Source organism: Echeneis naucrates, chromosome 3 (genome assembly GCF_900963305.1).
Source record: "Echeneis naucrates chromosome 3, fEcheNa1.1, whole genome shotgun sequence".
Taxonomy (NCBI): Eukaryota; Metazoa; Chordata; class Actinopteri; order Carangiformes; family Echeneidae; genus Echeneis; species Echeneis naucrates.
In genome coordinates, this window is record NC_042513.1 from 5011895 (window position 1) to 5038662 (window position 26768).

The following is a 26768-nucleotide window of genomic DNA, read 5'->3' on the forward strand; positions in this document are numbered from 1 at the left end:
TGGAGAGTTACACCCAGTAATTTTCCTTTTAAGGAAACACTTAAGTATATGCAGTGTGTTCTGAATTACCGAGGAAAATTCTATGAAAAACAAAGCGGTTTCAAATAATTTTCCTTCCTTCTGTACAAACTGCTCCCAGAATTATTCACATTTAACACTCAAATTTGGATTGGCTGTGATAACACGAGGCTAAAGTCAGTTAACATATAAATAAACAAACTTTTATGATGTAATGGCCATACGTGGTTTTTACTTAAACAGAATAAAAGATTATGTTGTAATGTAATGGATATGCTACCTACATGAAAATAAAGGCTTTTAAATACCATTTAGTGATTCAAGGCGAAGGAAATCCTCATAATAAAGATTTCAAAGTCAACTCTCAGTGGAATAAACACTTTGTAGTTCACATCATTCACCCGTATGTGGTGCTTTCTTGCCGGTTAGGCTAAAAGAAATAGACAGATATGTTTGTGGCGAGAGGAGAAATGTTAACTGTGTTCTGAGTTATGTTTGCTGCTGTTTGCTCCCAGCCATTCCTCTCAGGCAGGAAGACCTCTCCTCTCCCCTAACCTCTACTTGTTCCTAATCCATAGCCCACTGGGAACACCGATGTGAAGCGTCTGGCGAGAGCCGCTCCCTCGGCCATGAGCAGGACTTAAAAGGACACAACGGCCCTGGTGTGCGCTCTGCTCTGGTCCTGACTCCACAGCAGCCACAGAGGCAAGGTTCCCACTGACAGAACGAGCGGTGGAAGCACATCTATCCAAGGAGTCAGACGGGTGGGATGGGATTGCCTCTGTGGCTGACGTGGGAAAAATATCTGTGAATCCACTAAATACACCTCTTAATTCTCATCTTCAGGATTGGGTGTGATGTGAAACTACACAAGCAAGATGTTTGCTTTGGAGTTTGTAAACATTTTCATGGGAAGTGAAAAATTATATATATATATATATATATATATATATGTCAATGTGAACCAATTTCAAAGGAAAATTTTTGTCTAAAACTGTTGGGAAATATGTCTAAGATGCTATTTAAAGTTGTTGATGGATTACATTGTCCTGAGAAATATCTTTCCCTCTGCCTTGAGACTCTGAGGCATCAAAGTCAGAACCATTTTCCTCTGAAGTGCCATGGAAACTACCACAAATATTTATGATGGACAAACATTGGTGCACCGATGTACTCCTTGCCACTGTGTAGGAACCAACGCCACAAAAGGAGATGACGCTTTGTCACTGTGGTGCAACCCAAATTTACACCCCTGGCCCACGATCTCAAACAAGCACAACAGACACAGGAGCTCAACTTGGAAACAAGCCAGCTTTGTCCTAAAACACCTTTGTCACCCTCTCACCTACCTGTGAAAACCTCAGAGCCATGGCTCATTTCAAACAGCATTCACCCAACCCCCACATCCCTCTGGCAAACACACACCCAACTAACTGCTCCACTGATGTAATTCTGAGGCGCACAGCCACATGTAGTAGTGGCCTTTATCAACCAGTAAAACGCCTCTTAGTTTTAAAGTTTACAATTAGTCTAGCATTCAACAATTGCAACACTTTCACACAGTCAATTTTTGCAACACCGGATAGATTATAAGGAAAGTTTTTAATCAGATATGGAGATGGTTAGTGAAAAAAAAATTAAATAAGAACACTAATGGTTAAAAAATGCGAGACAGAGAGAGAGAGAGACTCATGAGGACTTACCGTCTAGATCCTCTGGCCTGGTGAGGTCAATAACTCTGTGTCCGATCTTCCCTTCCTCACCCAGCTTGCCAAGGTGGTGCCCAATGCTGTCAAAATGTGCCCTCTCCTGCAAGGAAATGCATACAATGAGGCCCACAGACAAACAGACACAAACAAGTTTTTACAGTGATAGCATTGTAAAAAAAAAAAAAAAAAAAAAAAGAAGAAGAAGGGGAGGATAATATATATATATATATATATATATATATATATATATATAGAGAGAGAGAGAGAACCCCATCAGGAATCTGAAATTTTGAAAAGAATAAAAGTGTCTTTGATTAATGGATGTGCTTTTGAAGAGCTGCTCTTTTGACATGAGCTAGATGTACCTTTTTCCTCTCTCATCTCTCTATTCAGCAGCTGCTATAATAGATGACAGCAGGCAGAGAGACAGTGAGGGCCAGGGGTGCTGTAAATAGATTTACAGAAGGATACTTTGTGATCCCGGGCACACAATGGGGCCGTGGCCCTCTTTGCAGTGCTCAGATTTTCCTCTGTAATCTTTTCCTTACATCCTCCCTTCCAGTCTGCAGCACCCAGAGCTCAGCGCCCATCATTTATTCAGAGTTCATGCTTTGGAGAACACACCGTGTTTTCCCGTTTGTCATGTTGCTTTGTGTTCAGATTAAACTTGGCATCATGTTGAACTTGACACACAATGAAACCCTGTCATTCAGCGCTCTTTGACAATATTAAATGTCATGTCCGTGTGCATTTACAGAATAAAATAACAGCTTTCGGGGGGCCTCTGAATAGTTGCTGCACATTACACTTAATGCATTATGCAAGGAGAGAGTGCCGACTGCTGCTGGCTCCATTGTTGAATGACCTACTTCCTCAGTGAATACACAGGGCATTACCAAAGGGCTGTCTTCCTCTCTAAAGACTCAACTAGGAGATGGATACTTTGACTCTGCATGATACAAATAATCCCCCCCTCCTTAGGTTTTGCCTGGGTGACACTAAAAGCAGGCACGCTGCCACCATTCAGAAAAAAAAATCATTTGTTTTACTCTCATGGTGAGTGTTCAGTCTCTGCCAAAGATGTAATGTCTGCACTGACCTCTGCCCCTTTCCTTTTTAAACAAGTCTATCACAAGCAGTCTCAACAGATACTCAGGTACAGTCTTCACACGATGCTAACAGCTCCCCTGCCACACGCAGAGACCAGCACACACATTAATCTTTTAGCCCTGTGTTTGTCATGCATTACACTGTTTTGTTGTTTTTTGACTTTTCCCCCCACAGGGACAAATGTTTTCCCTCCTCTTAATGGGACAAAATGCTAAAGAATTAAGCAGATCTAACTATTTTAAGTGAAAATGTTCATTTTGTGGCTGTATTTGATTTGTTTAGTTGTTTTTCCCTGACAGATGAAGTCTTCTTGTCAACAATAGGCATAACGGAAAAGGGAAAAAAAATCTATTCAATTTTTTTTTTTTTTTTTTTTCATTTTCATAACCTTTTTTCTCTGAGGGTTAAAACGATGACAAGATGAATGATGGAGATAGTTTAAGTCCATTTGAGGCCTTTCACAGTATTTTGATTTTCCACATGCTTTTATTTATTCAAGAACTATTCCTCAAAAGAAAGGAGTGAGAGAGACAGAAAGAGGATTGCAATTTACCATTATACTTGAAGGAGCAGTCATTATTTATAGCCAGGATAGTGATTCTGATATACAATTAACCACTACGTGCTTATGGTCTGTGATTAGAGCCTGTCTATCTGACAACCCCTTTGCTTACTTAAGTGTTTTCTAATTATGACATATTTGGTGGTCCCTGCTGGGCAAGAGGGTGCTTTGTAAAGAGAAGACGGAGTGCGGTGCCTTTCTCTGTGTCACATTCTGTGTAAAGCAACACAGGCGTGAGCATACACGCTCACAGAGCCGTATTCATCACCCAGCCACATTATTGCTCTTAATGAAAGAAGCTAGCAGCCCGATGACAAAGTGACTTATGTGCTATTAGCTGGATGGGTAATGGTGCTGCTTTTAGATGCTACTTGGACAGTCCACTAGGAAGACACAACGTTCACGGGTAGTGTAGATCTCTAATAAAGTAGTCATCTCCTCCTTTTGCGCTTCGTTGGTCCCTGCTGATCAATCAAGTCCTTTTATAAACTCATGATCATTAAGTATCACGTTGGGCTGAGAAGGAGTGCGAACACGAGCCATCAATCAATGAATTTCATTAATAACTAGCTCAGTGTTGAACTTCTTTCTTCAGTGCACAGTCATATGATTAGTGAACATCAGCACATTAGACAGCTGGAATGAGACTGAATGAGGTGCTTGTTTGAGGCTTGCTTGGTTTAGCTTCTCCTCTTTTGATGTGAAAAAGTATCTGGGGGTCCTTGTGGTTATATAAAGAACATGTACACTTTATATGATGTAGCATTTTACATATCTTGATCTAAAGATGTGGTCACAGTAAGTATTCCTCCCCTCCCTGTTATCTATGCTAATTAATATTAGACTATCTGTGCAATATGGCACCCCACATTTTCATAAAATTTTATATACTGACTTTAATATACTTATTGGTTATAAGTTTGGTAATTTATATCCGTGAATTAGAATTATAGTTGAAATTAGGGCCATAAATTATGTGCAAAGCATCGTGGTTTTGTTTTAAGGCTGAAAAATATTCAGTGAACCAATGCTTCTTTACTGCCCACGCATCAAGTGCTGTGATAAATTAATGGTACTTTTATTATTTTATAGTGTCATTAAATTTTTACTGATCACTCTGACAAAGAGAAGTAGCAAAGGACATGCAGTATCTGGGGAAACTGGCCTTCCTGCCAGGAAAGGAGAGGGAGAGAGAAAGGGAGCAAGCCCATCAGTATATGGCTAATATAAAAAAGGTATTTAGAATGTGCAGTTCAAGGGAATGAAGAAAAACTTTGAACACAAACAATACACAAAATGAATGCTGCTAACTGCTGAAAGGCTTGAGAGAGAGGGGAAATGTTACATAAACAGATGAAATGAAAAACTAATTGAGGATGAGAGGAGATAAAGATACAGGAGACAAAAGATGCATCAGTGCACATGAGTCCCCTCCCACTCTGACCATGACTGCTGGCACACAACATGTCCCTCCCTCAAATGACTTCAGCATGGCGTCCCCCCCCCCCAAACCCCACAACTAAAATTATAGCAGCACACTCCAAGTTGTGGTGGAAAACTGCCACCCACAATAATCTCATCTACCCTGCCTGTGCAGTCTTTTGTCTTTTAAGTTTGGTAACAGATGCGATTTGTTCAGTTGCACATGGTTGCCCGGTGAAGTCATAAGCCGTCCAGTTGTGAGACACACAGGAAGAGAGAGAGGTATAAAGAGAATAGATAGTCTAGCTGGAGTGTGAAACTTCTTGGGCAAGGGAGCCCAGAAGAGCCCTTGACAGTGCTGTAAAGAGGGCTTTAATCTGGTCTGCCACAGAACATGTGCCGGAGGCCTGCTGCTCTGCCCACAGGGTGTATTCTGGGCAAAAGCGGACGGCCCTGTGTATTGTGCCTACTCCTGCCCTATATTTAAGCAACACACCGCCAATCCTGACACTCCTTCACTCTCTCCTTTGTAAATAGCTCCGGGCTATAGGCAAATCCATATGGCCCAGGATTGTTCAAATACAGATAAAAGAAAAATATGCTCAGTAGTAAGGTAGACTGCAGTGCAGATCAATGCTCCGTTGTCAGCTCCACTCATCAGCTGTCAGTTTGTCTGCAAGAGCTTTTGAAATCAGACTATGCTGTTGCTTTCACGAAAGAGCTCAGCGAAGGTGAAGAGATGCTTCACTGTACTAGGCAGTGGTAATGGCAGAGAGGTCTGGACACTTTATGCCTAATCAGTCCAAAGTGTTGTAGATATCCTTATGAAAATCGACAAACCAGACCTTGGAGCAAATTATCATACAAGCATACTGACCAGGTCCAAGAAACCTTTTAGTTAACAGTAGCAGCCACAAAAGGCTGGCATCTGTCCTATGGTAGTCATCCTGAACATCACACAGAGCAGGGATGGCCAGCTATTCTAGTCCCATTTGTATTGCCAGGGCATCACCTCATTTGTTTAACTGAGGGAAGAAAGGCATTTAATTAAATTAAACAGCTAAAACTATGTTCAAAAATGGTGAGCTAAGTCTATTCTAGGCGGTTTGCCAATTTAATGTTTATTGTTTGTTTTTAATAAAAGGATATACTCCCATTATTTAGAATGAGTTATTTTATGTTGCAGAGAAAAGTCAAACTCAGAAGATGTGACCTCTGAGTGTACATTTAAAACAATCAGCTTTCTTCTGCATATCTTTAAGTGTCCCCTGTGGGACATTCTGTCCCGCACTATCCATATTTTATTAGAGAAAAACTCTGTGTTGATGTGCTGAAAATGTCATATTTTTTGCAGTGTATGTTCACCTTCTTCTCTGCACTGCTGAGTTCACTTGTGTTGACATCATGTACTTTTATGGCTTTCTAGTCTTCAATGATCCAGAACTTTTCTCTGGGCCCTCCAGGGAATTTGAAGTTGGACTGAAATCTCCTTCCTTATCAAACTGTCCAGGGTGCAGACAGCAGGATATTAGAAACTGCAGCATTACCAAAGCCCTTTCACACATAGACAAAACCTCAAGACTTGTTGGACACTGGAGCTACTGCAACAATACTGTAGACTATAAATGGTGTTTTGTGGTTCATTCTTTACCTCGCTCTTTGTTGTATGTGCCTTGTGGTGAACATGGCTTCACAGGTCTTTGCCACTGAGGCCAGCAGCTTTTCTGAGCAACTACAACACGCCAGAAATTCTCCATGTTAAACGACAACTGTAGAAAATAATGGCAATAACACCGCCAAATGATGCTACCAAGATGCAGGTTTGATGTCTTTCTGGGGAAGAGGCGAGATAGAGCAAAATACCTGACCTGGAACAGGAGCCTGCAGATGCACACACTTGCACAGGTGCATATTATACAGAGTCATACATTATTTTTACTCTTTTGGCAAATGTGAACAATTGGACAAAGCATTAACGTAAGCAATCTTCACAATAGCACTTGCTGGCTACAGCCAGTGTCTGGGAGCTGAGCATAATCTAATTTGGATGGGATAACCCTTGTATGCCAAGGATTTACATTGCAGCCAAAACGCCTTGGTTTGCAATTTCCAAGACAGCAGTCGAAAAGGAGCAGAAAATTGCTTCCAGGGCTGCAGACCAGACAAGATTATATTCAAAGTCTTTGTGAGGGCTTTGCCTGAATAGGGCCCTGGCATCACATACACACACACACACACACACATGCATGCACATGTATGCACGGACACATACACACACACACGTGCATGCACATGTATGCATGGACACATACACACACACACACACACACATGCATGCACGCAGAACGGAACAGTATAACCACTATAACCAATAGGTTAGGAGTTGGGATTTTATGCAGCACCAGTATAAGCTCCATTTGAATATTTACAGGCTGTGCTTTGGGATATGGGAAATGGACAATTGTAGTCATCAATACTGAGAAGAAGAGGTGCTGTGGGGCAGAAAAGGGCAGTTCAATAGGTTAATACACTGGCCTTTCACCTTTTGATTCCAGTTAGGGACATGTCAGCAGAGGAATAAATTTTATCCTATACAACATCCAGGATGTCACATATATAACATGTCTTTGAAGCGCAGAAAACCAGCCATTCCTAACTATAGCAGGTTCAACAGGTTTAGGGGCCAACAAACTGCAGATTCAGGTTGCATGAGCTGTCATTTGCCCAAAATGCGGTCACATTTTTATTTACAGTTGGCAAGTGGCTATCCCTGCTGAATATAAGTGAGTATAAGAGACTAAAAAGTGATTTATTGCTCTCATTTGTCTATATCTAAGGAATTGATCTTGTCTCAATCAAGCTACTTACAATTCACAGTTGACATGTACAAATGTGTATCACTTAATTATGTACACTGTATACTTGTATACTGTTTAAATACAACAAGGGCCACATGGGGGAACTTACTTTTCACCTTCACCCATGACCCTGAAAAAAGCATGGCCAGTTATAGCTTTAGAGCATAATCAAGGGAAACAATTCGAATGGTTACAAATGGATTCAGATGTACCGTATTCTACTCTGGGCAAACTAGTGCATTCGAGGTAAAAGCTTCCACTGGGTGAGGAGGAGATAGTAAATAATGGAACAAAGTAATTGCCCTCTGCAGACAATAATATCTTTAGATAAATATTTCAAAAAGGTAAATTGCAGAAGGGTTGTAAAAGGTTTTATTGTAGTGATGGGATATAGGAAAAACAGACAAATAAAAAGACAAGCAAGAAAATCTGCTCCAGTAAAGCATGAATATTTTACATGTCCTCAGGTTAAAGGCTTGTATACTGTTGAACAGAGAGTCTGGGCTGCACCATGTTCTCCTAGGTCAATGGCCAGGGAGGGAGGGAGACATAGTCAGAATCAGAGTGATAAAGGTTAGGGAGGAATGCATTGTACTGTTTGGACACACTTTGTATGAAAAGATGAATTGATCCATCTGTAAGCAGCACTTAGACCCACTCCTCTGCCCGGTCATTACAGTGGGATAAATCAATATTTAATATCCCCCTCTAACAGCCACACTGGATGATCTTAACCTCTCCTTAATCCCATTTATGTTACCTTTCCCGAATCTACTTCATGTAAGCGCTCACTATGATAAACTTCCAAACAAGAGACTGGGAGGAAAGCTATTAAAGATCACAGCATATTTATGTCAGGTGAGGTGCTTTCTTGAAATATTAATATTCTGAAACTGACCAAAGTGAAAGCTTTTATCTGGGGCATTCAAACCTTTCTAGTCCGTTGGCTTGTATCAGCAAAAGCCTCTCTCTCCTTCCCGCTCATTGCACCGCTGAATTACAACCTGCTGTTCTTTATTGCAGCCGAAGGATAAAGATGATGGGGCAATTCTTTTAGCTGACTTGATAAAGCGCATCTGTAATTTCACACCATCCTAACAGGACCAGTGTCACTGAAATTAAGAGGTGACAATATCTCACTGTGATTTGCTAAAGCAATAGAATCAAGCTTTGAATCAGGCTTTGAATTTTTAACATTAGCTGGTCATTTGAAAAAAGCAAAACAACAGCTCAAGGTCTGTGTGCAAGGCCCCAACAACCTCAAATGAGGAGTGGTAGCACAGCCAGAATCGCATTCTCCACCTGGATGCAGTCTAATTACACACAGTTTTTCTGTTCTTCATGTTCCTCAGGTGGAAAAGACAGACAAAAGGTGGAATACAGGTGAGGAATGACTGCCTATTTCAAGAAGAAGACAGTGCTTCAAAAGAAAACAGCAGAAAAGAAAAGCATCCTTCTCCCTGAGATAATTGCGTTCACATAGGCGAACAGAAAAAGTTCAGGAAACAAAGCTAAACCTTGCAAAAACAGGAGTTTAAAAGCCATTAAGTCTACCTTCCGAGGATAATGAAGCTATAGGTGTGTACAGCTTGTTGAAAATGGGTCTTACAGGTATTGTTCATTTAGTGCTTTCATTTCAAGCAAATCCGGCTGCTTGGTTGAACACTGCCTAACTTCATGCTAAATGCCTCAGATCCCAGGTTTTTTGACTAAACATAAAAAGGAAAAACATCTTAAAATTTTATTTTGCACAACATGGTAATGGTGGTAAAACATTGTTTTAATTTAATAGGATTGATTGATTCATTTTCGTAAAGTTCTTATCTCATGGTTAGAAAGGGGTGCAAAAAAGTGCAGGAGAGGCTCCATCTGTGTCCTCTGTGGGCTTCACTAATTTATTTGCTTCACTTCAGTAAGAGCATAGATGATTGCCACCTGCATAGACAGTGATCTCTTCCAAACACCAAATTAGGTGGAAATCAAAATAGATATTCATTGACTTTTTTACATATACATTGACCTAGTTGAGGCTGTTGGTTGAAAGTGTCAGGTACTGAAATATTAATTAGCATCGCTCCCAGTTCCTGCCTGCTCCTCACAGCCAACTGGCAACATGGCATCAAGCTGAAAAGAGGAGGACAGCTTTTTTCTCTCCTTGATTGACTCATCGATTGAAGATATTTTTAAAGGGAATCCCTGGGAGTGTGTGCTCCTGGTACAAAGCAGCCCCATCCCGCGTCAGGGGACAGAGAGGGCTGAAAGTCTGCTTTAATTGGGCAGAGACTTCAGAGCCTTCTTAACCCACACCGGGCACTGCCATGGCCTGTCATGGCCCTAAGACTAACATCAACAACGTTGAGTCCTCTAAACACACACAAACATATTCATACTAAATTCAGTAATCGAATGCGTACATGCTGAAGTAAGCCAGCTCTTATCAATATGACCACCCTGGACATGGATTAAAGAAATGTATTAGTCTTAAGAATGACTGCTGTATTAAAATGGCCATGCTCCACTTTCTTTAATAGTTTCTTTCCTACACTACTTTCAGGAAGAGCTGAACACTCTTGGTGGTCATTTGCTTTACAGAAAAAGACTGCAGTGGAGAAGCCTTCAATCAGGGATAAAGAGCGGCAGACTGTGTGATAGTAGTGCTAACCTTGTCAACTCTGCAGTTGTTGAGGCCCACTGAACTGAGGGCGGATAGCTTTGTCTCCATGCCCTGCTGGTGATGTTGGAGCTGTTCCCTCTGGATCTGCTCCCTCATTTTTCGGGCCTCCTGGATGGCCTTCATCACTGTATCCTGGTCCCCAAACAGTGCGGTAGAGTTTAGGCTAGACAGAATATCTACACAGACACACACAATGGAATTTAGAGAGAAACGTTAGTCTCCCAAATCACAAATTAGTAAATCATTAAGCACCAAAACAAAACCAAGAACTTGCAATTGGAGCATAGGTGTAATTTACTGGGGGGGGGCTGCAACCCACCCAACAATCCAAAGCAGCTACAACAACGCCCCCCAATATCATATCTTAATGATCGATAATGAATGTTACGTATAATAAATGTGGCAATATGGTAGATTCTCTCAATTTAGCAGGGAAGAAAGAATAGAGACAAAGTTACACTCTTGGATTGGAATGTATAGTACTAAAAATGTGTGTCCTGTTGTGATGTGGAGAAACTCTCAAGTCTTACCCAGAGAGCCCCGTCCCAGGCCTCCTCCGAGGGGGCTGGGGATACCCCCCTTGCCGACAAGACTGTTGGGGCTGTTTTTACTACCCGGGAAAAGGTTTTGTGTTGGTGATGTGGGGGACTTGACCAGTTCTGTCGTCTTTGGCCGAGCAGAAAGGTTGAGCGGCTGCGTTCCTTCCTCCTACGGAAGCAGATAGGAGTATGAGAAAAGACAGATGTGAATAGGTGGGCTCCCCCCTCCCCTTTAAAAGGAGTTCTACATTCCCAGACAGCAGAGTTCTCCTCTGTTCCTGGTTAATTATAGGATCCCTATCCTGACCCACACCTCCTCGCCTCTCCCTCTTCTTTCCTCTCCTCCATCTTTCCTTAGTAGCTGTGCCATTGCAATCTTCCTCACAGTTGCCCAGTGCTTTTGTTCACACTAATTAAAGCAGATTCTGTCTCTCTGTGCATCTTCATCTGTTCTCCTTCTCCCTGCTCTCTTTCTGCACTCTGGTTTGAAGAATAAATAATGACCAGATAACAGCGGTGCCAGTGATCAAAGACAGATGTTCCAATCATCAGATGTCGACTTGCATTATCTACTTCATTAACTTGTTTTCTAATTTCATTCCTCATTTCTGCATACTTGGGCCTATCATTTGCTTTGATATGCCTATTCCTTAAAAAAAAAAAAAAAAGTATTCCTGAACGGTTTAGTGATGAGATGAGGTCACAGGACAATGCACGTGTTTGGTATGCTGGTTTCAGCCTTTCAGAGCAATTACTGATGTGAGATAAGTAACAGTGTTCTCCAAGGTACCATCGTCAGAAATTTATGTACTGGGACTGAACACATCAGCGGTTGCCCACAAATAAATTGGGAGGGGGCATTTGAGAGACGGTTCATTTTGCTTTGGTCACATTTGACCAAAGCTGTGTTTAAACCACATCAGACGTGTTAATTTAATGTATTGATCAAAATACAATATAACAATTCCAAAAATCCCAAAACATATATAATTAGAAATTGCCCTCTTGAAAATAGCATTATTATATTTAATTATCTTAAATATAAAGAAATTCTAAGGCGGTGGCAAAGTTATCTGTAAACCTATCCTGCACTGTGAAGAGAAATAGCCCAAAAATTTGTATCCTAGAATAGAAATGCTACTAGTATAAATCCTGTGTGTATACAGCAGTCTTTTGAATCAGATTAAGGCTCATGCTCTTGTTAACAGTATTTTTCAAAGCCCAAGTGTCTCCTTGTCCAAACATATGGCTCAAGCATTGACTGCCCCAAGGCCTTGTTATTGCTGTGCCAATAACAGTTTGTCATGCAGTGAAGCTGAAGGCATACAAACAAAACCAAAGGCAATCTGATGCCACTGGACTGCACACACACACATACAAGGATGTTATTGTATGTAGTGTATACAATTATATACAATTACTTTAATTTAAAGTACTTAAAGTACCTGTTCTATTGATATTGGCCTGCATGGCATCAGTCTAACAGATTGAGGTAGTAATGTGGATTTGTACTCATGTTATGAAATGACCATGTTGAGTCAGTTTAAGAGGAAATTTTTCAATGCCAATCCCAGGAGGTGGGAGTCCTCAACGACTGTGTGTGAAGAGAAAGCCAGGATGCCTTGCTACCAATTCAGGGAGACGATTTATGGTCACTCTCCATTGTGATATTATTAAGCTAAACTTCTCCAAATGGTCACATGTTTGTGATTATGACCTTGGTGAGCAGGGATGATGTATATGGTCTTTCCTCTCCATGGAGGTCTAGTGGAGCTGTGCCATACAGCAGCAGAAAACAGAAATCCCTGTTTTTGGTTTGTTTACAAGGCAAAAAAAAAAAAGTAATCAATCCTACTCTTCACTTCAGCTTGGCCAGTAATTTTATAACACTGTTGTAATGATTTTAATCAATTTCAGTTTAAAAAAAAAAAAAAAAAAGAGCCATGTGTTCGACAAATGAACGGCTGAGAGCAGCCATAGCTACAGCAACCATGTCCACACAGTTCTGATTAAAAGAAAAAGGGCCTTGTTAAAGCACCACAGACTGATGACCTGATAGATGCTGGGCTCAGCACTGGCTGCTCGTAAGTACTAACCGAAGGAGTGAACAGCGTAGATGCTAGTTTGGTGAGACAACACCAGCTAGGGTGGGTCAAGTACCACTCAAGGCCTGAGCTGGTGGGTGGGCAAATTGATGGAACCAAGAGTTGTACCTTGACTTGAGTGATGGGGCTTGAGGAACTCTTGTCATTCTTCAGAGAGGAGGGAGATATCGGCCCACTTGTATTGAGGGGCTGGGGGAGTGGAGGGATCTTGGCTCCAGGAGAAACCTGCATGCTGGCAAGCTGGGCGGCATACAGTTGCTGTAGAGATGTGGAGAAACCCGCAAGGCGTTAACATCCAAATCCAGCAAACATTCAAAGTTTTATATTCTGTCTTTTCCTCTCCCTAGAACTCACTGCGTCTGTCTGCCTTCGTATCCCCCCTCTCTCTTTTACGTCTTTCCCCTCTTTCCATGAGGCTGGCAGAGAACCTCCATCAAAGGTCTTAACTGTATTTCAAAGGCTGAACTCAGAGAGAGACAGCAGTCTTAAAAACCACACAGAGATGGCTTTCGTTCAAAATACTGGGAGTCCCTATTTTCCACTCTTCACAGAGAAAAGTTTGCAGACTGGATGCAAGTGTGTTAGCAAAGATCTCTCATTTCTCTAGATCTACACAGCTTCCTATTGAAGTTCCTAGTCTGTGATTTGTCTCCACTCTGCCATGTGAGACAGTCCTTGTTCCACAATGTTAGAAACCTAACCTCAGTTGGATTGTCATCACAGAATATTTTAAACACAAGCATTATTAAGGCTTGTGCCGAAACCTGCACAAAGAACACTGATGTAATCACCGTTATTTTCCTTGGCGGTAAATCAATAAGCTGTCCAACTGTTGGTGACATTACCACACAAGCGGGTGGTTCAAATGACTAGCAAAGCACTCAATAACACTTCTGCCTGCAACAGGGTTGAACTCTGAAAGCTCAATTTACATTTCCACTATTAGACCAACTGCATGGCATATACCAGAAAGGGTGGTTAAAGATGGTGATATGATGGTTAGAAGTATTTAAAAAATACATTTGGTCAGCCACACACTGCTAATTGTCTGGTGGATCATATTTGTGACAGTAATTTATCCTTTATCTTGGACAAAGCTACAGTTAAATGTCTTGACATTAAATTTGGTGCCAATTTTTTATATGATGAAAAATCTAAAACCAATAATACCAGACTGATTTGATTTAATGTTTATTTTTGTGCTTGTTTTTCTGCGGCCACAGGGTCCAACACTCCCACACCACTGAGACTTCTATCCGCCCCAGGTCTACATTGATTGGCCACCAGGTAAGTGATGAAATTGGCTTTTGTCTCCTGCTGCAAATGGCAGGGGTCTATCAAATAGGGCTACTGTCTGGGAAAGAGTGTTACTCCATGTAATCTTAGACCTCACTTCATGAGACAGATAGCACCCCCTTAACTCCCCCACTGCTTTCTTCTGACTAGGTAAACCTCATGGTTGGCTGTGTTATTCTGTCAGATGGTGCTGTCAGGTAGAATCTAATTTCCTTCCTCTGGCCAATCAACAAACCCGTTCTCATTTCCTGGACCGACGGGCCGACGGCATTTGTGTGGATGGAAAAAGTGACATGGCCCCTCTGGCCTCACCTTAGGTGGTATAGATGCTGCCTACAGCCAAACAAAGCACTTTATGTCCATGCACATATCTCCAGATATAAACACATATGTGCTCCTGTAAGAAACTTTATCACTGCCATATAAGCAACCGTACAAAAGGTCCATTCTTCCAGGGGACCTGGGGATAACAACAGCACATGGGCAGCGGAAATGACAGACTGATTATGTTCCCACAATGATAGCACTGCCCCCACCTCCCTCACAAACAGCCTTTTGTCTCCAACAGGAATGGACACAGGAGTAGACCCAACTCTGTTTTCTCCTCATCTGAGCTAGACTTAGTTAATGTCAGTGGTAAAGGGAGTCTATGTGTGTGGTATAAGGGGGGATGCTGACAGAGAACGAGAGAGAGGGTATTCTCCATTCACTCTGTCACTCCAGGCAACGCATGAGTCTTAGTAGAATGGTGGAAGCTGAGTCTGTTGGACAGATGTTTGCTAACAGGCCTGTCGCCCCACCATGCCCCTGACCTTGAGTGGGAAGAACTTTATTGTCCCGGAAAAAGAGCGTGATTAGACTTTGTCTCAAATCAGCCCAAGTCAGGATGCCCCTTTTCAGCACTGATTAGCAGGTCAGTGCCACAGGGCGAGAAGCAATAGCTACCACTTGTAACCAGGAACAGTCCAAGAGTCAAAGAACAATAAATACAATCTGAGGGAATAGCAGATGAAAGGTGCGTCAAAAAACTGTACGCTGCTGAAGGACACATGAAATACACAAGTTTTCATTTTGTGTCGTCTAGATGTTTTTGCCTTTGGTGTGGTCGGGTAACAAGACAATATGTTTGCAGCACATTATTAAAATGGTTGACTTGTTGCATTTACTTCAGTTAGGAACAACCATGTTGAGAAAGTTGTCAGTAGAACGGGCCTTGTGGTGTCAGAAGCTGAAGGATGATAAAACGCTGCCAAGGCTGGTCCCCCCAAGCAGAAGACATCTGACTGCTTCCCCCAGTTGACTGTCTCACATCTAATAGCCCCTTCTTCATATCTACTTGCCAGGTGGGGGACGCAAAAGATTCATGGTAATGAGGGTCAAGCTGAAAGTCAATGCTCCAACCCTGGGGTATTAGAGGAGTAGGCAAAAGCCTGAGTGAAGCTTGGGGCCCTTCTGCTTCCCTTTTCTCTTGTTTTTTACCCCTCAACAGACTTAACACTAATTGTTTTTCCTTTTTTCATCCTTTAGGACACATCATACTTCTATTCATAAAAAACACAATGCAGCACACTATGCACAGATTACATGGTGGTTAAATGGAAAGGAAATAATAGCTGATGAGCTTCCAGTGTGGGTGTTCAAAGAAATCTTACAAAAAAGAAATGTGCACCTACATTTTACATGTGTTCCATGTCACTTCTTGGAATAAAAAAAAAACACAGTATTGTAGAACTAGTTACGCAAGGAAGATTTAACAATGGAAATCTTCCTTGTGTCACTATTTCTACAATTTTTTTTTATTTTTTTCCTAAAATCACAGATTTCTTATAATAAATACATAACAAGTCTACATTGAATATGAAGGTTGCTACGCTTTACTGGGAAACAGATCTCAGCAAGCATGGATTCAAAGTGAGTGCAGCTTGTCCAAGGTCAGCCTGTTAGCCTCTGGTAATTAAAAACAAGCCCTCTGAAGGCAGCAGAGGTTAAACAGGGAGGGTTCGCTTAAGTGACATTAAACTGAGATTAAACACTCTGCTGATGATGTTAGACGTCTCACAGGTATCATATGTTATTAAGACAGGCATCCTTGTTTATTATGGCAAACAACGTAGTTTCTATAACCCAATAAACAATATAATAATATAATAAGAATAATAAATTATGAGAAAAAAATTCAGTTTCTCATAAATTCTTTTTTTTTTCCCGTAAGAGAAAATAATGGCTTGCAGTATGAAAAAAAAAAAAAAAAATATATATATATATATATATATATATATATCAGAAAAACAAATGTATATATTTTATTTTTTACAGTCACAGCACTGCAGTATGTGCTGGAAAACAAAGTGGCAGATATATTTGTCAGGTTTGTTGCTGTCAGCAATGATTATCGCACATTCAAAACTGCGGTGTGTAAAAAACAAAACAAAGCAAAACTGTTCCCTAAAATCCAAATCAATGTTAACACTGATTTCCTGCCTTTGCATCTAACCTGAGGTAATACTCTCTGATGACTGACACGCTCCATACATTGCACCCTCGCCTCTTTGTTTTGTGAGTCTGTGTGTCCGTCAGTGTCTCATTCATCTCTGCTTGGCCTGGGTGCTGAGCACTGGGCTGGATATGGGGGCATTAACTGTGCTTCACTGCACCACACCATTTAAAAGGCAGCACAGCGCCAGCCCTGTTTGCCACAAGGCTTGTACAGGCTCATTGCCCATGGCGACCAGGCAGGCTGACCCAGGCTAGGCCCAGATGTCAGGAGTGGAGGAAGGCGTCCTGGTGCACTGTGCCGATGCTTTCCAGTATGGCCCAACATCTGTCTCATCTGCTGGCACCCAACCTGCTCTGCCTTCACCCTTCCTCCCTCCTCTTGGCTGTCTCTATTTCTCTATCTTACAGTATATATATTTAAGTCCTCGATCAGTTTCTCTCTCTAGCACACAAAACACACACACACACACAAACGCAGTCTTCCTTGTGGAAGTGTGTGCGTGCCCAGGGGCCCCAGAGCCAGGCCTCCCATTCAAATTTGCTCACTGCATTATCCACTCTATCTGTCCATCTGTCCCTCTGTTCACCACTGCCTCTATCCAGCTGCTCACCTAGCCGTCCTATTAGCCAGCCTTCCATGCACAGATAGCATTGCTGCACTGCTCTGGGTTACCTTCAAAGACCGAGCTCCTCTGCTCATAAACATCGAAACAGCTGCTCGCTACAGTATGTCTGTTCTCTCTTTTCTCCCCTCCTCCTCCTCCCTCTTTCAAAGTCAAAGTGCTTCACTTGTTAATGATGGAGGCTGTTTCTTCACATCTGTACTACACAGACGTTTACATCCAAACAAAAGATAATGTGCAGTTTTCTGCTCTCCCACTTTCTTCCTGTTTGTCCCTGACTGTGCAACACTCCTCATCACTCAGTCATCGAAGCCACTCAGGACTGTTTCAGATATGTCTGTCTGCTTGAGATCTGGTCCAAGTTGTTCCTGAGCATGAGGGCTGCTTTTCATGTTTACAGTGGGAGTGAGAGCTGAGGCTGGGCCTGGGATTATTGTGGGCCTAGAGATGTCACAGCAAATGCAATGGCTGGTAATTGCAGCGTTAAGTCTTCACTCTAGTCAAGCAACTCCACTCCCAGTACTAAAGAGCATAAGGATGTGTAACTGGAAGTGTAACACTCAGACAGAACAAGAAAAGGAAAAGAAGATGGGAGTAATTGAGTGAGAGATATACACACTAAGACACTTAGAGAATGTTCAAGATGTGGATGTGAGGGGAAAAAAAAGAAAGAATGAGACAGACAGCAAAACACTAAGACTAAAAATGGAGCTTTGATGGAGTAAGAAAATATATTTCTTTTTTTAGTGTACTCTGATGCTACATACAGGTAATCCAAATTTTGTGTCAGGGTGTTCTTTAGAAGCCCAAAATCTGCTTCCATTCTCAAAAGTACTCCAGTCAAGCTCTCTAAAAAACAATGGGTCACATATGTTAAGTTAATATTGGCCTGAAGTGAATTGTTTTTCACTTGGCAACTGATGCCAGATACAGTGTAACAACAAATTAAGCGCTAGCGCAAATAGGAAATTCTTTTGTGGAATTAGGGAAATGCCCTTCTTGTCTCTTCTTGCAATTGAATATAGTAAGTGTCTGGACCGATTAGGGTACAATCTGAACACAATTTCCTCTGTTAGGTGAGAGGTGTCATTTGTAATCGGAGAAGGAAAGACAGGGATGGAGCCATTGTTTCCTGCTGGTCCCGGGCTCATCCCAGCTCTGTGTGGGCACTAATGAAGAGGGGCATGTCGCGCAGGGATAGTTTACCCGCCTCCTCTCCTGTGAGTTGAGAACGAAAGCCAATCTGTCAGGAAAGCATTGAGTGAAATTGCCCTGTTGTGGAGCAATGCCTGGTGACAGCCACTTGCAGACTGCCAGCCACCAGAGTGATGCTACCACCCAGTATTGACAATCAAATTACAGTTTCCAACACTCAAACGGCTCCTGGAAGATTCATTTACATCCATCAGCTTTAAGCCTTTGTTACCCTGTTGGGTTTTCTTCTGTTAGACAGAAAGGGCACAGGGTGGGGTGTAGTATCCCAGACTGTTATGACAGAGGAGATTGTGACGGGGTTCCGTGGCCAACATTAAGACTGACAGAGCTGCTCGCCTTTCTGGGCGACTGATCACATCTCCTCTGCGGCATTGTGGGAATTAATTCGTCCAATAAGATCATTTTTAAGGTTCATATATTGCACAATCTAAACTGAGTAAATTGGTAAAAATTATACCTTGCCATACAACTGACATGGCAAGGGATATTTTTACTGGGAGGAGAATGGCCCTATTTACCTATATGGGATTTTGCATCTGTATGTGTGTGTGTTGTGTGATGAAGCTTGGAGGGAGGTGGAACTAGAAACCATTAAAACAGTTTAAAGGGTCAATGTTGTCTTGTGGTTGCTGATGCATAAATACTAAACTCGATAATTTTATAGGCAAGTACATTTCCAGTGGAGCCTAATATCAACTTATTTCATTTTCACACTGCTTTACCGTGAACTGTGAAGACAACGGTCCTTAACTATCTGTTTTAGCTCAGATAAAAACAAACAAACAAAAACAACTACTACTTTTCTTTGTGAGTTGTGATATTTGTGGGAATGTTTATGAGATTTTTTATTTTTTTTTCCTCATGAGTGTATTATATTATGCTTTTCAATAGCTATATTTTTAAGAAGAGGGCGAGTGCTGGTGCTATTATTGCTGCAAAAGGAAGGAGATGGCTCTGATTTAATTCCATGTCTGGGTTGATATGATGTTTTTAATCATAACAGGCTCTCAGTGCTTTGTAGAGGAAGTGGTGGCAGTCACATGGTTTGTTGATCCCAGCTATGTAGAAAAGGGCATGTTTGACTTGCCTCGCTATTTTAATGGGAGCCTCTATGCAGGGTAAATAGCAGCCAGGTGGAATATGTGACAGGCTGACAGACTTCAATTAATGGAAAATGCACCTCTTTTTGTTTACTGTGTTATATAAAGGTCAGCCAAGTCATGGTCTTGGAGGCAGTGTTTTTGCCCATTCCCAGGGTTAGATACATAATCAGAATTAATGGCTCTCCCATCTCCCCTCCTCACCCCAACCTTCAGATATATGACTGTCTCATCTGACCTCATATGCCATTATAAATAGACTCTGCCAGCATGTCTGAACAACAGCTCTTTTCTAACAGACTTTACTATGATACACAATGTCAGTAATACTCCATGTTCTCACAGACACCTGTGCAAAGTTTCTCCCATATAGTCTTTAGGTGTCCTGGTGTCACTGTTATGTTGCACATGTTGCAGTTGTCGATAGTCTATATTATTTCTGTTGCTGGCAAAGCAGCAGGGGCAACTTAATGATACGTTAGGAGAAATGCCCCTTGGGCCTTTGTTTTCTTATTTCTTTTCAAAGAAGAGCACTGATTTTTCCAATTGACTTCAAATCTGCAGATACGTAGAACTTCTTTGGACACAACCAGCAGTGGATGTAGTTGTTTGTATGTTTTTTATAGAAATAAAAACCAGTAAAAAGTGGAATGAATCATTACCACCCATTTGGGTGAGAGAGTAAGATATGCAGACTGATAATGCTGGTATTTCTAATTGTAAGTTGAAGGATACAACTGATATAATTATCTATATAAAACATTTTGGCCTGAGGTTAAGCCCTGACCTGGGTTCAGCTCTTTTAAATAGTGTTTGAGAAAGGTCCTGAAGGAGCCTGTAGGGCTTGGAGCTTATCCCAACAATTTCTATGGCTCAGCCTCATTTTGTAATAGATAGCTACAATGAGCGTTCAACCACACACATATTAAGAGTCATTCAGATTCTTATCCAGTCTTTCTTCAAATTTCTCAAAAAGAAAAAATTAATACTATTGTTGTTTTACTCTAGAAAAACAGCAAGTAGGAGATTATTTGTTTACACAGTCAATTGTCCTGTGATAAATTCCCTGACAGGTGATTAAGAAGAAACCAAAGTTATCCTCATTCCCTCTAATAACTATTATCTTCCTCACTCCTCTGTCTGGCAGAGCTAGTGGGGATAAATCCTCTATAAAACAGGATAAATTACATATGTAAGGTGATAAGTGTGTGTGAGCTAGGGGCCTCCCAGATTATTTAGTGTGCAGCTCATTACTTAGCATACAGCTGCTTAGCCATCCTTTCTGCCCTGGGCTTGGCGGGCTTCCCTAGCATTCTTTCAGGTGTGTCATAGCTCTGTACATACCTGAAGCTGAAGAGGGCTGAGTCCTGACGCTGCTGCAGCTGCCATTGTGGATGGAATGAACTGCACTGGGTAGTTATCTCCTGTCAGAGACGGAGAGAAAGACAACAATATATACAGGTTCAGACAATGAGCCGGCCCACATCAGACAGGCAAGTGCCAACATGGAGCCCGGGCCCTCCATTGCTCTGCCACAGCAATGTGGCACACTGCGACGAGCCCTCGGCTTCAAGCCGAAACATCTGCATTAACAAAAGGCTAAGCTGGTTTGACTGGAGTGGGATTACTCTGGGACATTCCACATCATTCCCTCCTTCCTCTACCTGCACTCTACTCCTGGAAAATCACAATAATCACCATGTAGTTTAACAAGAAAGGGACCCTTAAGGTGTGTGTTTATGCACAATAAAGGTTAAATATCGCATGTGGTATTCAATTAGCAATTATGCAACAGGAACAGCATGTTCTCTCAGGCAGTTCATACAGCTGTAGACTTGTCTGGCTATTGTTCAACTCTGCATTGTTTGTTGTGATAGCTCTAGCAGCAGCTTAAAAGTGTTTGTATGTGGACTGGTTAGAACAAGTGTGCAGTCACAATAACAAGAAAAAAAAACACACTTTCTTATCTCACATATCACTGTGATCAAGCAAAGAAGAATTGGTCTCCAAATAGCAGTGCTATTCATTACCATTCACTACTCTTGGCTCGCCATCAGCACGTTTGTCAGGCAAGGATATAAAAGAAAACGGCTGCAGAGTGAGTGATATCCATGGGGGTGCAGAAGCTTTTACACATTCAGTCTAGTGTGTTGAGACAGACAGAACAGCCCCAGTGTGACAGGGCAGCACAGCGTTCCTAGAGGGGAGGTTGGTTTGAGGCATGTGTCTGCTGGAGTAGAGGTGGGGTGCACAGTAGAGAGTGGGGAGGGGTGGTTGGCCTTCGCTCAGACCCCACTTCTGGCTGTCACTTCCCCTCACAAACATATGGAGCTATTAAGACACAGACAGGGTAAATGTATATACCTTCGCTTTCACTTTACCGTTGCCCGCTCGCCTCACTTTGCAATCTTGTACAGCACAGCACAATGTGATACAGGCCATGGAAATTCAATCCCCATTTAGTAGCAAATAAAATCACACAGCAGAAGTGGTTTCAAATAGTGCTGGGTTGGATGTGCAGGGCAGCACGGTGGTTATTTAAACACCTCCTTTTTGGTATGGCTTTTTTCTGCCCCTTTCCTCTGTACAATCTCTGACGTAGGATTTGGGAATAATAAATGGTTGGATGTTATGTGAACCCGGGTGGGGGGTGTCATGTGCGCAGCGAGTACACCACTTCTGCTTTGGGGTCTTGGGCGCCCAGGTCTGGGTCTTGGGTCTGTTAAGATGCATCAGACTCAGGCAGAGTGCAATGTGCCACATTACTGTCACTAGGGACAGTGAATTGAATCCAAAATGTTTTTTTGTTGTTTGTTGTTTGGTTGTTTGTTTTACTAAAGGGGTTATGGCTGGTCCCATCCCCAAAGCCTGGACCCTGAGTACTAAAAGGAGGTGGTAGTTCAGGTGACACCATGGTCATAAATGGCTCTATTACCCTGTTCATGTGAAGCCATGAAATATAAGTCATAGATCTGCTGAGGGCTGACAGACGCAGCTGAGAACTTTTTTAGACCAGATCAAATGATGACAAATGAACTATATGACTGTACCACTTCTACTTTACTTTTTTCTCCCCCTCACTGTCATTTAAATTTCATTGAAATAACTGGACTGCTCCCTATAAAAAAAATCTAAATAAAGTTATATCAGCTGATCTGATGTTATGCAGTCGAAAACAAATCTTGATTTATTTTACTTTGAAGTTGTATATCAAGAGTGGAGTAGTTCAACTTAAATCACTGCATAACATACTTGACAAGATGAATTTTAGAAGTGACAACTAAACTTAATGTGGTTAAAAAAAAAACAACAACAACAACATGGTTGAATATAAAATAGCACTTGGACACTGCTGACTGTCAGCAGGACACTTATGAGAAAGACTGGCAGAGGGACCCAGAGACTATACGGTTATTCTGCACATCCATTAGAAACACATCAGAATGAATGCTGCCATGTTTGCGTAAACAGTATGAACAGACTGGGAAGTCTGACTTGCATCTATTTGTTTAAAAGATGAGTTGCTGTTTCTATGACTGTGCTTGTGTACCATGTAACACCAGGCCATTGAGCACAGCTAGTGGATGGGGGGTGATGACTTACCACTATGGTGCTAGAATGACTCTGTTGCCATGTGAGCACCACAGGGCTGGGGGTCATAAACAGTAGTCCCTGGGGGCCGTCTCATAATGATAACATCAGATTAGTGTGCCTTAGTCTTAGAAGTGAATGCTTAGCCACTCACTTCATGGAGAAAGGATACGACAGCATCCTGTATACACTGCAGGTGGTAGCGATAACATTGTACTCTTTGGATATATTGTGTTGGGTGTGGGGGATAATAGAGGTTTACAAATATCTTTTCAGACTACAAGTCATTTTCAGACCCCCTTTGCTATTTCTTCATGAACTCATGAATTATGGAAGAACCATACACATGGTGACCCCTGACCATGCCTCCATAATAGCTCCTGTTATTTGAACTAAAACATTTTCCGTGTCAAACCTATTGCAAAAAGCACATTGGTAAAAGACTCCCCCTCAGGCACTTTGTTTAAGCTGTCATGGCTCCATAGTTCCAAAATAGCTGACTTTCTTTTTCATCCTGTGGTTTTATAGTTAATTCATTAACTGCGCTACCACACCTTTTTAATGTTCTGCAGCGAACCTGCTGACTTCCTGCTGTTACCATTTCCATTTTCTTCCTTGTTCCTTAGCATCTTACAACAGAAAAAGGGACTTTCGTTTTTCTAGAGCACTCAAATCCTTTTTCTCACAGTTCGGCTTTAATCAACACAACACTATCTGACTGATTGCACCATGTATGAATTTGTTAAGAAATTTCCTTGCCCTGGGACTACATACACTATGTCAGAGAAAACTTAAACTGAGAAGTGGGGAGACATGCCACAGATCCTTCCTTTTTACATTTAATATAAGTGTATGAGAATCCTGTTTGGAACATGTTGTAACAATATTTCAGAAAACTTTTTTCAGTTTCTGTTTTTAATTTCAACAGCTGCAGAACTTGTCTTTACTCATTTTCAAAGGCAAACTAAGGGAAAGAGACATGCTTTTACATGCAATTCAAATTTATGTGCAGGAGAACCTGTTCCAACCATCAATCAAAAGTGATCCGCCTTATACTTGTGCTTTAATTAGGCTTTGTGGCCTGTATTGAATGATCTTACAGTGGATAAATTATTAGAGTACAAGTACAGAGGAAGAAGAGAGCATGTTAGTGGCCTCAATGTAAATCAAGCATGTGTTAGTCGCAAAATATTTCTTACATAGTCAGTTGTGTAACATCTTAAGGACTACAAATTATAATAATGAATAACACATAGCAACCAGAGAGAAAAAGAGGGCAGGACAAAATGAGAACTGAAGTTGCAAGCATACCTGGCTTATAAGACATTCCCGGAGGGAAAAGAAAGCCTTGCTGGGCGGCGGCGGCTGCTGCCAGAGTACGTTGGTCGTGTGGAAAAATGGGGATCATGAGCGGAGGCATGTGACCCTGGACCTGCTGAACAGATAGGGAGCAGAGATCAGAGAGAAGCCTGAGCATAGGTATGGTGCACAGAAACACAGAGCCCACTCAGGGGGAGGCCAGATCACAGCTCTCTCTAACGCGTGCTGACAGGGGGCTCTGTGGCAATGACGGCCCTCGTGTGCTCACACAATGCTGAGTTGAGCCACGCCTGTTCTTAATCCAAACCACAATTTCACCTCAGTACATCAAAGGTCCAGCAAACGCACATTGTTGCAGCATCAGTTAGAGGAACATGCAGGACAGAGAGCACAGGCTAAGCTGAGAAGTATCATACAAGTTGAAAGAAGCTTTTGCAGACACCCTGGCTGATGCATTAAATACAACATATCAGCAGATAAGAGGATTGTTAAGAGTATTACTCAGGTGCAGAGACAGGACTGATTATCATCTACATGCATGAACACATATACTGAGTGGGAAAAGCACCCGCTCACATAATCAAGTATGATCATTTATTTAGATGATAAAAGCCTAAAGACAGCTTGTTAATTTACTACAACTGTTTTGAGCAGAGAAAAAAATGTGGGCAGTTTAAAAGTACTTGGTGCTTTCTTTATTTCATTTTAATGCCATTCTCTGACTGTCTGTTCCACTCACATATTAACCTTCGCCTTTCCTGCTTGTGGCTGAGTTGCCTATTGGGAATATAAACTCCCTGCATGTGTGTGTCAAGGGTGGGTGAGTAGCTTATGTCTCAAAAGTGGCATGTGGGGGTTTTGCACACATGTTGCAAGGTCCAATGTCACTGTCACTCTCTGCTTCCAGAAACTTTATGATGGGGAGCAACCTGGCAACCACGGGCTTGCAAGAGTTAATCTATTACTGAGCCAGGCCACCTCAGGGGAACCTGCCTGGAAAATGGGTTAATAAAGGTCATCCCCCAAAATAAACACTTTACAGAATGTTTCTCCATTCATCCCTCCTTAAAATCAACTCGCAATAAAATGGGTCTGGGTGCAATTACTGCCGCTGCATTGGGGCATGAAATCAACCTGCTCTGAGCAATGGCTTTTCCCCAATGTTCTGGCTAAAGTCTGCTATGATCTCCACTTTTTCAGCGTGTGCTGCTCCCTCGTAGACCCTCGACTGGAGTAGTCACCCACAGTTTCTGTCACAGCTAGCAAGCTAAACCTACTTAAAACTGCTTTATTGATCTGTCCTGAAGTGCAGCGCTAGACTGAAAACTAAATAAATACAACCGTTTTATGTCTACTGAGCTTTTACAGAAGTGCAAGTGCAGGAAGTACATTATAGAAGAATAGAAAAAGTATGTAATTCTTCCAGAAGCAATTCTGTAAAATGTGCTGTTGCTGAAGAAAAATAAATGTCCAAGGAGACTGCGACAAATGACCTTAAATAAAACATTGCTTTATAGGGGTTCATGTTCCAAGTTTCCAGGCTGAATGGATAAAAGATGGAACTTGGCCTTGCATGTATGAAACATATGGAAAAACACAATAATTAATGTCACAACATGAGGTAGGGCCAGTGACAGGCGGGGGGACACTGGGGAACACAGCTTTTCTCTGTCCGTGTATTTGGAATGTAAAACCAGATGGAGTCTGTTGCAGAGTGTGTGGTAGGACAGGAAAGGTGCATATCCCTGCATATGTATTGCATGATACTTTTCATGAATTCATTTACATACATTTGCAGTAAATTAAAAGTTGAACCTTTTTTTCCTAAATAAAATTAGTGCTCATCAAGTGTTTTAGCTAAATACAAAACAAAACAGGATTGGAGATTCTTGACTCTCTCTCTTACTGGAAAATACAACACTATTTTAAGTCTAAACATCTTTGTGAGACTGCTGTGCACGCAACCTTTTAAGTGTCATGGTGTGATTTTAAGGACGATCATGGACATAATAATAATAAAAAAAAAATCTTGAGAGGGAAACAATAGATGCTTCATACTATGGAACAATAGTACAATGACAAATAATAAAATACGTGTTTTAATATTTCCTATTATTTACATAACTCCTG

The 26768-nt window shown here is 41.7% G+C and overlaps 1 protein-coding gene across 2 annotated transcripts in view; it reads right to left on the reverse strand.

Moving 5' to 3' along the window:
- Window positions 1-26768, reverse strand: part of sox6 (SRY-box transcription factor 6) — a 122013-nt gene that overhangs the window by 7084 nt on the left and 88161 nt on the right. For both annotated transcript variants that reach the window (XM_029497809.1, XM_029497808.1), the window contains exons 10-15: window positions 24630-24750; window positions 21072-21151; window positions 13106-13255; window positions 10884-11061; window positions 10342-10529; window positions 1722-1827 (exon numbers count right to left, since the gene is read on the reverse strand). In XM_029497809.1, coding sequence (XP_029353669.1) covers window positions 1722-1827; window positions 10342-10529; window positions 10884-11061; window positions 13106-13255; window positions 21072-21151; window positions 24630-24750 — 823 coding nt within the window. The remainder of the gene's footprint in view (window positions 1-1721; window positions 1828-10341; window positions 10530-10883; window positions 11062-13105; window positions 13256-21071; window positions 21152-24629; window positions 24751-26768) is intronic.